Source organism: Tenebrio molitor, chromosome 8 (assembly GCF_963966145.1).
Source record: "Tenebrio molitor chromosome 8, icTenMoli1.1, whole genome shotgun sequence".
Classification (NCBI taxonomy): domain Eukaryota; kingdom Metazoa; phylum Arthropoda; class Insecta; order Coleoptera; family Tenebrionidae; genus Tenebrio; species Tenebrio molitor.
The window spans coordinates 12,593,839-12,606,997 of record NC_091053.1 but is presented as its reverse complement, the minus strand read 5'-3'; the positions used below and the strand labels follow the sequence as shown (position 1 = coordinate 12,606,997).

Here is a 13,159-nt window from a genome sequence, read left to right as displayed (position 1 = left end):
TGATGAAAAGTTTGAACCTTCAGACTCATATATCTTTGTAAAGACCCCCCCCCCCCTATATTTTTTATTTTATTTTTTCGAGATTCCTGAGATTTTTCCCTACAAGACCCCCGACTTGGAATACGTTAATTTTGCGACACCTTGTATGTAAAATACTTATTTTTCTATTTTGCACCTATAACACACGCAGTACAGTTGCGGACAATAAAAAACCGTACACTTCTTTTACATCGTACAATTTGGGTTTTTTTGACATTGTGATTTATGCCAAACGTCTAGAAATAGGTAGGTGGTAAAAGTTAGTTGATAGACGAATGACACTAATGATTAATGGTGACATTAGCTGACAAATTAGAGCCTCATTTAAGCAGCTAAATATTTGGCGAATTTTGAGCAAGAGTTGTACTATTTTTTATTGTTCGCAACTGTACAATAGGTACTCAAACGGGTTTCGAAAAGGAGCTCTTTTCGATACGCGTTTCAGGAACATTTACTTAAATTTTTAATGTTGGCAGTGACTCATAGAGAGTTGTTGCTACGTGATCACTGCATTTCACTTTAAATTCAAAATTTACAATTGTTCGTCTATTTACTAGCGTTACCAACCCTTATATTTGCCAAATATCATTTTCCTAGCATTATGTTTTTAACTTTTTTTAGATTTAAGGGGCAAAATAGGAAAAATATTGTATTATACTCGTTTTATAAGCCATTTTGTCGCACTTGTTTGCTTTATTGCACTCGTCGCTGCGCTCCTCGTGCTCTAAAAAACGCCTGCGACAAAATGGTGTCTTATAAAACTCGTATAATAAATAACGATAATAAAAAAACTATCGAAAATCGCGCCTTTGTGTAGAAACGGTGAAAGTGGCTGTTTTTTTCTAACCGGACTTGAAACACTTCAAATTCAAGGAGTTAAAATGTTCACGGGCGGCTCGACCGAGTGAAATGCAAGGTCATTTGAAGCATTTCTTACGATTTATTTATAAATAATTACACGAAATATTTAATAATTAAATTATCCCCATTAAAAAAAACCTCTAAAAAAGCGAAATTACGAAATTATTACCCAATATTTAACCCGTGCTACTGTGGCGCAACACGAGTCGCCCATGTGCATGAATGACAGATGTCAAAATCTCAAAATCAAAAATAGCAAGATGGCTGTTCTTTAGTCCGTGTTTGTGGTGTTTGTGCGTTTAACCTTAAAGAGTGGTTAAAGAGTAAACAGTTGTAAGTTGTAATCGTTTGCTATTCACGTTTTGATAATTTTCGTTATATTTAGCGAATCCGTGAAGTATGTCCGATACCAATGATACCATTAAAACTGAAATGGATTGTTCGTCTCCAGAACTCACGGAGATAACGGCGAACTCAGTGGAGGATCTGAATGATCTGATACCACCGAAGTCCCGAAGACTTTACGATTTTACCTATCGGCGATTTTTGAAGTGGGCTGAACAACATAATGCTTCACATTACTCTGAAAACGTTTTATTGACATACTTCAACCATTTATCCAACAATGAAAACCTGAAGAGTTCGACACTTTGGAGTAATTATTCAATGTTAAAGGCGGAATTAAGTATTAACCACAATATTCGACTCGGAAAGTATACTAAACTACGTGCTTTTTTAAAAAGAAAAAATGTTGGATACAAACCAAAAAAAACGAAAATTCTATCAAAACAACAGGTAGACAACTTTCTCCATAATGCTCCTAATGAAAAGTATCTGGCTACAAAGGTAAAATTTCTGAGTACCCTAGAGGAAGAATTATAAATTATTATTGTAGGTCGTATTGATACTAGGTGTGACTGGTGGGTGTCGATGTGATGAAATCACCAGTTTGACTATGGCAGATATTGAAGATTTGGGCACTCTGATTTTAATAAAACTTCAAGATACAAAACATTATAAATCACGTTCATTCATTATTATGGAAAAGTTTTACCTGGAAATATGTAGAAAGTACATATCCATTCGAAAGGACATAAATATAAGTAGATTTTTGCTCAACTACCATGATGGTAAATGCGCAAATATGGTTATGGGGAAACATAAAATTGCATCTGCTCCACGAGAAATAGCCTCTTTTCTAAAACTACCCAACTCCAATGAATATACAGGTCACTGTCTCAGGCGCACATCAGCCACTTTGTTTTTGGACAATGGTGGTGATATTTCTGCCTTACAGAGGCATGGGAGTTGGCATTCTACGCCTGTCGCAGAAAGCTACATAGAAGATTCCACAGAAAATAGAGAACAGACTGCGGTGCAAATCCTAGCACCATTAGATATCAACAAACCTAGTACATCAGATAATTTAGATAGGGTTGTAGATGATACCATTAAAATTGAAGGTGATAGTGATGATACTGAAAAAAGAGAACTCAGAATAACTGGTGGCATAAAAATCGAAAATTGTAAGTTTGAAAATTGTGATTTTACTGTAACTAGAGGTATTTTCATATTTGGTGGCGGAAACAAAAGACTGAGAAATGTCACAAAATTGTATTGTCAGTGTCAAATTTCTCATAAACGCCGTAAAAAGGAATGTCTAGGTAAATTTAAATTTTCGCTAAATAGATTGAAAAAATAAATTCTAAGGAAACCAATTTTTGTCAGTGCTTCAAAAGGAAAAGTTATTCTCATATAATCAAACGTATTACAAATTATGTCTCTAGTTCGACGATTAATAAATTTTTTATTGCCAATTTGCTGCATTTCTGTCGAAATCACGAACATCTTTGAGAAATTTGACACAGACAATACAAATTTGTGACATTTCTCAGTCTTTTGTTTCCGCCATCAAATATGAAAATATCTCTAGCAAAGGAAAATAATTGAGTTCATGTCTGAATTTTTTTTGTGATCTGCTTGAAGATGAAATAGTAGGTATTTATATCGGGTGTTTTTTTTTTTTTTAATTTCACCTCAAAGTAGGCGTTGAAGAGTCAATTGTGAGCGCACCACTCGTCAGCCTGCAGAGTAAAAACACAAACAACCCAAAAAGTGAGGTTAGCTTTAAACAGCTGATCCGTGATCTGTAATCCATGCTGCGTTCACAATTGACTCTTCAACGGCTACTTTGGCCTATTTTGAAGTGAAATTTAAAAACCACGATATCATTTAGAGTAAGAATTAGTGTATTATAAGAACTTTATTTGATTTTTTTTTTTGCTTTTTTGTGCAGTTGGCGAGTACAAATTGGGGCCTCTGATCATCGAAGGCAAGACCAAGCAGGTGTACGAGTTGCCAGGGTCCCCCGACTTGTGTATCCTGTTGAACACGGACAGGATCACCGCAGGAGATGGAGTCCAAGCTCACGACCTCGCCGGCAAAGCGGCACTTTCGAACAAGACCAACAGGAAAGTTTTCGAAATACTGAACGCAGTCGGTAAGGTAGAGAACGCCAAATTCGAGTAAAACACTGACGAAGTGTTTTACAGGGGTGAAGACGTCTTTCGTGAAATCCGCAACCGATGTTGCGTTCGTGTCAAAACGATGCGAGATGATCCCCATCGAGTGGGTCACCAGGAGGTTGGCGAGTGGATCGTTCGTGCAGAGGCATCCCCGGGTCCCAGAGGGTTATCGCTTCTACCCACCCAAGCACGAGACTTTCTTCAAAGATGATGCAAATGACAACCCCCAATGGTCCACCGAGGAGATAATCGCGGCAAAGTTCAAGGTCAACGGGTTGGAGATTGGTGAGTTGAACACGTTATCAGTTTGTTGAAGATTTAGTTACCAGAGTGCAAATGATGGGTCGACGGTGTTTTTCGTTCGTCGATAAATTCCCTAGCGGAAAGATACTGTGTAATATTAATGTAACATCTTTGGAGTTGTTTGTTCTTGGACGGAACATTCCGGTAGGTTAAGGGTTGTCATAAATTGGTCCTTAACGCCTTAAAGCGGAAAGAGAAAAGTAGCCGAAATGGAGATGTACAATCGCGGCCATCCAAAAGTGAACGATAGCTTGCGAAAATTTCCGTATTTTTTAGATTAAATCAAGCTGTATTCATTGGCGTTCGTGCAGCAGACGTTACTATTTTAATAATAAAAAGTTGTAATAATAAAAAGACTGAGAAGTAATTAATACATTATTAAAGTGAAAGTAAACTTTAGTAAAGAAACCTTTCTAACACCTATTCGCATTGGCCTCTCAAGCCTGTTTTCTTGCCAACCCCTCTTTATATTGAAGATGCAAGTCTTACTGCAATGTAATTCTCTCGCCACAGCAGCCAACGACCAATTTTCTTCTAGCTTTGCAATAGCCCTAGCTGTCTGCATCGGAGAGGGATGTGGCATTTAAAAAAAATAGTTTCAATAAATTTTTTATCGCTAGTGTCAAACTTTGACATTTTAGGACGCCTATGATTTAAAGTAAATAGAGATATTTTCATATTTGGTGGCGGAAACAAAAGACTGAGAAATGTCACAAATTTGTATTGTCAGTGTCAAATTTCTCAAAGACGTTCGTGATTTCAACGGAAATGCAGCAAATTGGCAATAAGAAAGTTATTAATCGTCGAACTAGAGAAATAATTTGTAATACGTTTGATTATATGATAATAACTTTTCCTTTTGAAGCACTGACAAAAATTGGTTTCCTTAGAATTTGTTTTTTCAATCTATTTAGCGAAAATTTAAATTTACCTAGACATTCCTTTTTACGGCGTTTATGAGAAATTTGACACTGACAATACATTTTTGTGACATTTCTCAGTCTTTTGTTTCCGCCACCAAATATGAAAATACCTCTATCAAACTATAAAAAAAAAAACGTTTACTTTTGGATGGCCGCGATAGTACATAATTATTAATAATCTTGCCGGCGTTTAATATTCTTAAGTGGATAAAATGCGACTAAAACACGAATGCAATATAACGTTTTATTCTCAATCACAAACCCAAATTATTATTTAGAAGATCACAAAGAATTCATTAATTCATTCATTTTGCACACATTTTGCGTTAAAAAAAGTGCCGTAGCCTGTAATTTTTTAACGCAATTACAAAATTTTTCATTCATAATTAGTAAATTAGTAGATTTTTTAAGAAGTTCGTATGTAAATTGGGATTTTTTTGGCATGAGTGGACCAATTTAAAACGCGAGTAAAACGAGCGTTTTAAAGGTCCACGGGTTCACACAGGAGAAAATTTTCAAATTTTGAGTGTCGAAAAAATTGTTATCTAAACTTACGGGCGCCAAAAAATTTTTGTATGCAACTCGTTAGTAAAGTATCTTTTTTTACTCGGCGGATTTGCGCACTCGCTGGGCTCGTGAAGCAAATTTTCCTTCTCGTAAAAAAAAAGTATTAATCTACTCACTTGTTGCATAATAGTAATTTATTATACGAGTTTTATAAGACCATTTTGTCGCACGCGTTTTTTAGAGCACGAGGAGCGCAGCGACGAGTGCTATAAGGCAAACAAGTGCGACAAAATGGCTTATAAAACGAGTGTAATACAATATTTTTTCTATTTTGCCCCTATTTTAAATTTTAAATTAAAAAAAAGTTCAAAACACAATGCTAGGGAAATTATATTTGGTAAATATAAAGGGTTGGTAACCTCACAAATTTTGCCACTGTACCTCTAAAAGCAGACATCCAAAATTTGCTCATTGTATATCAGACTTTTGAATTGTCACCCAAAATAAAAATTGTCAGTATTTAAAATTAACTCTTTGAACGTAAGAGATGCTAGATCAATTGTGTTATTATATAAAATCATTGCCAATGAAGAGAACGTTAAAGAACTGAACTTTAACTTGGTGTTTCTGACAATATGTCATAATTTTTATAACCTTGTTTGTAAAAAGCCAAATTTACCCAATGTATATTTCTGATTTTTGACTTTATACAATTGTGACGTTTGTCCCAGGTTTTTATGTCCACCGATAGTACTTATTTGCAGTTTCTATTGAAAAATATAGATTTTTGATGTTTATTTAAAAACAGCATTGGATTTAAATAATATTAATTATTTATGCCTTGCTCCTTATTCCTCCAAATCATCCATAATGATATATTTTTTTTAGAATCTGCGTCTCTAATAGGTCTATTATTGTATTCAATTTGGAGTCGTTTATGACTATCTCTTAAAGCACTTTTTTTTTTTTTTTTTAAATGCCATTCCCGTTTTTTGCCATACGGTTTTTACGGTACCTTTTCGGTCGGCGGTTTTTCCTTTCCAATTCCTTTTTGCCTATCCTCTCCTTCCTTCAGGTGGTGCGACGGGGCTCCGGGGCACTTTCCCCGGCCACCCACGCCCATTCCACCTCACATTCACAGACATACCAACACTTATACACCCATGGGCGCCTTTTCCCGACGGGACTCGAACCCGTGCTGACCTCGCGGTGGTGGTCGAAAGAGTGTCGCTCTTCCTTCCACCACCCTACCGTCAGCTCCTAATAGACATACACACTCTTAAAGCACTCGTAGTTTAATAGATCTCTAAGAAATTTTTTATCAATATTTCAATGTATTATTGTCATTACACTTTCTATCGCGCGTTCAAATGAAATCCTGGGCTGGGAAGGCGTTGGAAACCCTCAACTGTTGTGCTTTTTTAAAGCGTAGATTAATTGGAGTATGTTGACAGCTAACCAAAAATTTAAAGCCAAAAAAATCTTTCTTTTTTTCTCTCTTTGCAATGTTTTACATTAAAAATTGAATAACTTAACGATTCCTATTCTCGAACCAAATATCTTTGGGCCTTTTTTGGCACGCGTGGGCCATTTTAAAACGCGAGTGAAACGAGCGTTTTAAAGGCCCACGAGTGCCAAAAAAGGCCCAATTTACACACGAACGAGTTGAATACAACGTTTTTTTGTTCGACTAGCCCCTTAAAGGCTCTAAATCGCTTAAAACCTTTAAAATTAGCTTGACGTTTCGTTTTGACAAGTTGTGACATTTATCAAAATCCGTTCACATAGGAGAAAATTCTCCAATTCTAACAGTGTCGAACAAAAAAAATACATATTTTAATACAAAATAAAATTCCAAGCAGTCATTTGTTTTCGAGTTATGACGTCATCAATAGTTTTTTTAAATGGAAACCCCCTATTTTTGTTCTTGATTCTGATAACCCTTTTAATTGTCTAAACGCCAGTATAAAAATTTTGTTACCTTACATAAGGAAATTTTTGAGAAAAAAAAATAATAAATTTGGAAAAAATAAATTTTATAACGAACAAAAACAAGTCAAAAACTGTGTTAGTAAGCACTTAAAATTATGGAATTAAATGTTCGAATTGCCATCCCCCAGCTTGTTGACAATAAGCAAGTTTATGAAGAAATTTCCCCTTTCGCCTTCGGCTCTCCAGTCATATCCTTCTGTCGCCAATAAAAACCCTTTTTACCATGCTAGTAATGTTAAATACTATTCCGAAGCACATGCGTTACTTTACAAAATGAACTGTGGTTACAGTCGTGCCAACTTGTATCATCTTCAGTTACAGATGTGACTGTAGGGATATTTATTGTTTAACCAACACGTGAAATCTGAACAAACCGTAGCAGTGTCGGCAACATTTTACGCTTTTCCGAAACAAACTAATTTTCAATTTGTCGTTTCAGGACCCACCGAGGTCGACATCATGACCAGGACCTCGATCCTCGTCTTCGAGGTTTTAGAAAAAGTTTGGGCTACGAGAAACTGTGCCTTGGTCGATATGAAGATTGAATTCGGCGTCGACACCACCGGTAAGTTTACAAAATGGAAATTATCACACCGTATCACGCCCACTCTCAAAAATACCCGGATAGTAACATTCTAACAAATAATGCGAAAGTTAATCAGATTATCTTGTTATTGAAATGATTGTTTTTGTTAAATCTTGTTCCACAAATGTTTTGTTTACGAACGAACAATAAATAATGCTTGTGGAATCAGAACATCGTGTTTGAGCATTTGTATTTTTTTAATAGATATTTATGTCACAGTTTTGCAATTTTTTCTTCAAATATCAAAGATCCGCCAACACCGTAATTTACATAGAAAATACGCGTGGCAACGCTGCACAATTGGAATCTAAAAAAAAAATATAGGCGAAAACGATAAGTTAGGTTATGCTTTATAAGTTGTTCATGCGTCGTTGCAGTTGTGCCAACTAGTCTTGTATCATCTCCATTTACTCTGTCTAGGGATATTTATCGCTTAACCAACACGAATCAATAACGGTGGATTTTTAACAGGTGACAAGATTTCACGTTGCTATACGGGGTGATCGCAACCAGTTAACACCACCGTTACTGGACAATCTTTTTTCCAGGCGAAATCCTGATCGCTGACGTCATCGACTCTGACAGTTGGTGCTTGTGGCCTTCCGGCGACAAAAGGTTGGCGGTGGACAAGCAAGTGTACCGCAACTTGACAACTGTGACCGCCTCCGATCTGGACACGGTAAAACGCAACTTCGAGTGGGTGGTGGATCAACTCGACCATATCATCCCCCCCAACGACCACCTGATCGTGATCTTGATGGAAAGTCCGTCGGACAAGGAGTACTGCAAAAACATTGAAAAGTATTGCCAACAGTTGGGATTGAACACCGAACTGAGGGTGACCTCGGCTCACAAAGGCACAGAAGAGACGATCAAAATTGTGAGGTACTACGAATCGCTTCCGGTCAAAGTGGTGTTTATCGCAGTGGCTGGACGCTCGAACGGTTTGGGACCTGTCATTTCGGGGAATTCCCCCATGCCTGTGATCAATTGTCCGCCCTTGAAGGCAGACAACGTGGACAGGGACGTGTGGTCGAGTTTGAACGTCCCCTCGGGGTCGGAGTGCAGTACTGTGGTGTATCCAGAGGTGGCGGCAATGAATGCGGGTAATATCGTGGCGCTGTTCGATTACATTGTGTGGAGCAAGTTGAGGGTGAAGCAGTTGGACAATTACGTAGGTTTGGCCAAGGCCGACAAAGAGATCAGAGCTTAGTTTATAAATTTTGTATCTTTATGCTTAAACATATTAAAAACAGTTTTTTTTCTCGTTTTGTGTTTTAATAAATACGGGGTGATCAAGAAGGACTGTTTAAGTTGGTAACACTGGATCGTATTTTAAATCGTATAACAGGAGTAACTTCCGGTTGTTGGTGGCTTGTCGTTAATGCTGTACCTATATCAGATATTTGTCAAATAAACCAACAAAACATATCCAGTTGCAGTGTTATAAATAACCGAATTAAAAATTTTTCTCAATTGTACTGCCAACTTAAACAGTCCTTCTTGATCACCCGGTATTATCATTGAATGAACAATAGACCCTGTTCACTTATTAGTACGAGAGCTAGCAATGTCGCCAAAACAATAATTCCAGATAGGCTAGTTTTTTCATATCCCATTTCTCTCACCAAGGGTGAGAATCAAAAGAAAGAAATAGTGTTTCCAGTAAAAAAAAAATCGATGACGTCTTCACTCGAAAACAAATGACTGCTTGGAATTTTATTTAGTATTAATATGTATTTCATAAACCAAAATTGACCCATTCAAACATTTTTTTGAAAAAAAAATTGTTTAATTTTTAATGAATATTCCATATTTTTGACGCTCACTGTACAAATGATTGAAAATTTGGTCAAAATAGCTAGTACGCTGCTGAGTTAAAGGTGATAAATTGATTATCCTTGTGGTTTAGCAATAATCACAAACGTGACAAATAGAAGAGATAACAAGAGAAGAATTAGAGCAACAACTGAGAAAACTGAAAAGGAAAAAGGCACCGGGGAGGGACGGTATACAGAACGAATCGTGGATATATGGAACTGAAAGGGAAGTTGATAGGTTGTTAGAGATAATGAATGGAGTGTGGAAGGGAGAGGGCTTCCCCCAGGAGTGGAAGGAGGGGATAATATGCCCCATATATAAGAAAGGAGAAAAGGATACAGCCAGCAATTACAGGGGGATCACGCTCCTTAATACGGCATATAAGGTATACGCGATGATTGTGGAAGAGAGACTGATGAAGGAAATGAATGAGCGGGGTGTGTTACCAGACGGGCAGGCGGGATTTAGGAAAGGTAGAGGGACTATGGACAATGTATATATCTTGAATCATATAATAGGAAATGAGATAAAAAAAGAGGGGTAGCAAGATATATGCATTTTTTGTAGACCTGAAGGCGGCTTTTGATAATGTGGAAAGAGACTTACTGTGGGAATACCTGAGAAAGAAACGGATAAATGAGCATCTGGTAACAAAAATAGAAGAGATATATGAAGAGACGATAAGTAGAGTGAGAGTGGATGGAAGAGTGAGTGAATGTTTCAAGACGTATAAGGGAGTAAGACAAGGTTGCCCACTAAGCCCCAGCCTGTTTGCAGCGTTTATTGGAGATATAGAGGAGATGTTCAGGAAGGGGCAGGCAGGGAGGGTTGTGGTGGGCAAAGAAAAAGTGTGGTCTTTGGCATACGCGGATGATTTGGTGGTGCTAGCGAGAGAGGAGAAAGGTATGAAAGAAATGTTGGGAAGCATGGAGAAATATATGAGGAGGAAAAAGTTGACGGTGAATGTAGAGAAATCCAAGATGATGGTGTTTAGAAAGGGGGGTGGTAGGAGAAAAATAAATGAGTGGAGATGGGAAAAGGACAAAATTGAAGAAGTGAAAGAATTTAAGTATTTAGGTTATGTGATGAATGAAAGAAACACAGCAGCAGCACATGTGAGAGAGTTAGTGAAAAAAGCAAATAAGATAATAGGAGCGGTATGGGGGATAAGAGAGAGAAAATTTGGACATGACTTTAGAAGGAGAATAATGATGTTTGATAATCTGGTGAAAAGCGTGATGATGTATGGAGCGGAAATATGGGGATGGAGAGAGCAAGAAGGTTTGGAAGGGGTGCAAGGAAAATATTTGAAATGGGTGCTAGGAGTAGATAGAGAGACACCGGGCTATATAGTGATGGAGGAAACAAATAACAAAAAGGGATGAAATAAGAATAGAAGCAGGAAAGAGAGCAATAAGATTTGAGGAGAGGTTGATAGAGAGAGGAGAGTGTAGAATTTTGCAAGAGTGTCTGAAAGAAAAAAAGAAAGAAATAGGAAAAGGGGTATGGAAAGAGAGGGAGGCATATTTCGAAAGAAATGGGTATGCAGGAGCGGAGATAGAAAGAATGCGAGAGGGAGGCAGAGCAATGACAGATGAATTGGTGCAGAGAGACAGAGATGTGCAAGTGCAGGAAAGAAGAACGAGAATTAGGGAATCTAGGTACAATGGGAAGTATGAAAAAATAATAACGGAAGAACTACCAAAGTACCTAGGAAGAGAGAGTAGAAAGGAGAGAGTGATAATAGCAAGATTTAGGTGTGGAAATGAGGATTGAGAGAATAAATATTGGAACGAGGATAGGATTAGAGTGTGCAGGATGTGTGGAGAAAAAAAGGAGACGATAGAGCATTTGTTGAATGAATGTGTAGAATTGAGAGAGAGAGATGAGAGTAGAGAAGAAATGTTGAATGAGGATGGAAGAGGGATCGAATGGATGAAGAATGTTGAGTGGAGAAGAAGGACAATATGTGGGGAGGGACCATTGCTAATTTGTTAATTGGTTATTGATTTTGAATCACTGTTTTATTTATTTAGTTAGATTAGTTTTTAGTTATTATACAGGGCAAGTCACATAAGGTTTATTTCTGAATTTATTTTGTACGCAACCAAAAATACTGATGACGCTGACTCCTTGATACCGTTTATAATGTGATTTAATTTAGTAATCAACGTAGGTATGTAATTTGACTAAAAATGTCAAAATGACGTTTTCCTGTTCTGAATAATGAAATCAAAAATTAAATTCATGAACTGTCATTTTGACATTTTTAGCCAAATTACATATATACCATTCACGATGTTTTGGCATAAGGGGAGGCCATGGAAAAAGTGCATTTAAGTTGGCAGTAAAGCTGTCTGTTGAATTAGGTTATGTTTTTCTAAGTTTGAGGTTATAAACTGCGTCATTGTCTAGTGCATTGTTGTCAGTTTTACTAGTTTACAATAGAACAATACTCACACATTTTTAATCCATTTTAACAAAACAGGAAACTGACTTGAACAAACTACAGAATAGTAAGGGCCGGGACCGAAAGACAAAGTGACTCCTGTCAATTTATGCACCACTTAGATAACCCATTTATACAGTATCTTAACCAACGAATTAGTAACTTCTCAATGAATTTTTCATGTTAACCAAAACGTTCCTAGAACTAGATTGTATAAAACCTTGTACCTACTTATTAAGCCTTACATTATTCGAATCTTTCTGCAAAATATTTACACACCCATCGTCCATGACAAAAAAGAACAAAACTATTCAACTTCCATAATTTCATTAGAAAATTCTGAATCATCATTACCTGCATGAAAATCCCAATCAAATTCCGAGTCAGATTCTCCTAATGAAATTATTATTAAAAGAAGAACGTTTTCAAATGAAAGATTTCCCATTAATTTTGCCCAATCTTCCAAAATAAGTTCTTTACAATATCTACAAAAATGTTGGCAAATTTCAGGAGTACATTTTAAAATAGACTCAAGCCATAAATTCACAACTCTATCGCGAAGTTATAATAGGGCTTACAAAACCCCTGTGCCATTTCAATTGGGTCGTTGTTTCTTCCTTCACTATCCGTGCTACATATTTATCTTGTACTCACCTACGATTGAATTTATACATAAAAAGAAGTTGACTTCACTGTAACTTACTGAAAATATGTTCTGCAGTCTAATTTAATGTCGCTTAATTATGATTACGGTAAATTCGGCAACATGTTACGTTCATTTTGATAGGTCCGCATGTCAGGCACTTTAGTGACAGCAGAGATGACAGAAATCAAACATGTATCCAACGTTAAAAAATGAAATCATAGCCTCCCCTTATGCCAAAACATCGTGAATGGCATATACCTACGTTGATTACTAAATTAAAACACATTATAAACGGCATCAAGTGGTCAGCGTAATTAGTATTTTTGGTTGCGTACAAAAGAAATTCAGAAATAAACCTTACGTGACTTGCCCTGTATATTATATTAAGTTAGTGGAAATGTATAAAAATCGGATTACTTTGAAAACGTGTATAGGTACCAAATATAACGTGCCTTCAAATAAATTTATATTTAGAGCAACCTATGGAAGTTCAATTGTTTGTAACAT

The 13,159-nt window shown here is 36.7% G+C and overlaps 1 protein-coding gene and 1 long non-coding RNA gene across 3 annotated transcripts; one reads left to right on the top strand and one right to left on the bottom strand.

Annotated features, from left to right (window-relative positions):
- Window positions 1-1,098: 1,098 nt before the first annotated feature.
- On the top strand, window positions 1,099-9,003 carry LOC138136498 (bifunctional phosphoribosylaminoimidazole carboxylase/phosphoribosylaminoimidazole succinocarboxamide synthetase-like). Of its 2 annotated transcripts, none has more exons than XM_069055698.1 (7): window positions 1,099-1,233; window positions 1,286-1,746; window positions 1,796-2,426; window positions 3,197-3,400; window positions 3,453-3,710; window positions 7,590-7,715; window positions 8,285-9,003. In XM_069055698.1, exons 2-7 carry the CDS (start codon window positions 1,300-1,302, stop codon window positions 8,947-8,949), a joined length of 2,331 nt encoding a protein of 776 aa, XP_068911799.1. In that variant the 5' UTR covers window positions 1,099-1,233; window positions 1,286-1,299; the 3' UTR covers window positions 8,950-9,003. The 2 variants fall into 2 exon arrangements, with proteins under 2 accessions (XP_068911799.1, XP_068911800.1); XM_069055699.1 differs by having other exon boundaries at window positions 1,101-1,230.
- On the bottom strand, window positions 4,396-12,733 carry LOC138136499 (uncharacterized). Its single transcript, XR_011161314.1, has 3 exons — window positions 12,710-12,733; window positions 11,840-12,660; window positions 4,396-4,659 (listed from the first exon to the last, which is right to left on the bottom strand). It is a non-coding gene; the product is annotated as an uncharacterized lncRNA (long non-coding RNA).
- Between the last annotated feature and the right edge of the window lie 426 nt (window positions 12,734-13,159).

What these genes read in the sequence shown, in the direction of transcription:
- LOC138136498 (XM_069055698.1), top strand. Translation starts at nt 1,300, where the DNA reads ATGTCCGATACCAATGATACCATTAAAACTGAAATGGATTGTTCGTCT. An exon ending in TGGCATAAAAATCGAAAATT is followed by an intron (nt 2,427 to 3,196) that starts GTAAGTTTGAAA and finishes TTTTTTGTGCAG; the next exon opens with TTGGCGAGTACAAATTGGGG. An exon ending in ATTCGGCGTCGACACCACCG is followed by an intron (nt 7,716 to 8,284) that starts GTAAGTTTACAA and finishes TCTTTTTTCCAG; the next exon opens with GCGAAATCCTGATCGCTGAC.